Source organism: Odontomachus brunneus, unplaced genomic scaffold (assembly GCF_010583005.1).
Source record: "Odontomachus brunneus isolate Ranch 3 - 2012 unplaced genomic scaffold, Obru_v1 Obru_scaffold_262, whole genome shotgun sequence".
Classification (NCBI taxonomy): domain Eukaryota; kingdom Metazoa; phylum Arthropoda; class Insecta; order Hymenoptera; family Formicidae; genus Odontomachus; species Odontomachus brunneus.
In genome coordinates, this window is record NW_022639712.1 from 288940 (window position 1) to 290151 (window position 1212).

At 29.5% G+C, this 1212-nt stretch overlaps 1 protein-coding gene across 1 annotated transcript in view; it reads right to left on the reverse strand.

Moving 5' to 3' along the window:
* LOC116852901 (protein ANTAGONIST OF LIKE HETEROCHROMATIN PROTEIN 1-like) overlaps positions 1 to 1212 on the reverse strand; it is a 48598-nt gene that overhangs the window by 691 nt on the left and 46695 nt on the right. The window contains exons 2-3 of the mRNA XM_032833685.1: positions 837 to 1121; positions 236 to 384 (exon numbers count right to left, since the gene is read on the reverse strand). Of these exons, the coding sequence (XP_032689576.1) occupies positions 236 to 384; positions 837 to 839 (152 nt within the window). The 5' untranslated portion in view covers positions 840 to 1121. The remainder of the gene's footprint in view (positions 1 to 235; positions 385 to 836; positions 1122 to 1212) is intronic.

Consider the following 1212-nt stretch of genomic DNA (forward strand, 5'->3'; position numbering starts at 1 on the left):
ATTTCAATAGAAAAGTTATGAGATATGCATAAAATACATAAGTTATTTCTTCTTCTAAAAATAAGGGCACGATATTCCATTTTCATTGTGATCAAGTTAGATCGAAAGGATTTTGTAACAGAAGGTCAAAAATTATTACGTCACAAATGATACAATAAACGTATGTACAACTTTTATGTTTAATTTTGACTGCTCTAAAATTGCAAAATATATAATAAGTATTACACAAAATTACCTTAACCCGATTAGTAATCTCTGATCTGGAGTCAATGTTCTATGACTTCGTTTTATGAGGTGAGGTTGCAATTGTTGTAGCAGTTTTTCAAAACTTGCATTAGACATTCTTACATATTTAAAGAACATACTCTCATCCTTTTTTAATTCCTGGAAAAAAGTGTTGTAATGACTAAATTGGTGCCTTAATTTGTTAATTGGTCTTGTATGCCATCTTCTATTAATCCACCTTTTATGCGGTCTCCTTCTTTTTATCAGGTAATAATAAGATGAAAGAAGCCAGAATAAGACAAGAATTTCTCGTTTTGTCCGCATGTTTTGGATTTCATAAATATGTAATATTTGCAGGTTATTTACATATAAATAACAGTTGTATACATATATGTGTGTGTGTACACACACATTATATTTCAAGCAAGATCTGATCTTTTATTTGCTTTTAAAAGTATGTGACAATTTATTACAGAAATGTGAAAATTTAAAGTTAGATTTGGTTATGTTTATTGATTATTTCGAAAAAATCTTGTCATCTATTCACAATTCATGTCTAAACCATTAAAATATTTGAAAAAGATAATATATAATGTAAATATACCACTTACCATAAATGAAATAGAATCCTAAATATCAATAAAAGTAATCGATGTGATTACGAAGAGGGGAGTCAGAGGCGATGCGATGAATACGACATACGTTTACGTCAATCATTGTGCGTTGACTTCCGACACCGACTTACGTCTACGATACTGTCGGAAACGATTGCGACAATCTTTGTGCTCAGGCCCTTTCTCGCCTCTATCGCTTCTCCAAAAACTTCCAAAAGAAAATTGTTTTCCTCTATGCTTATACCAACGAGCTCTTGCTCTTCCTCGACTTCGTCCTAGCATCTATTGTATATAAATATGAAAATTAAATAAAATTAAATAAAATATAACTTAATAACTTCATATATATATATATATATATATATATATATAT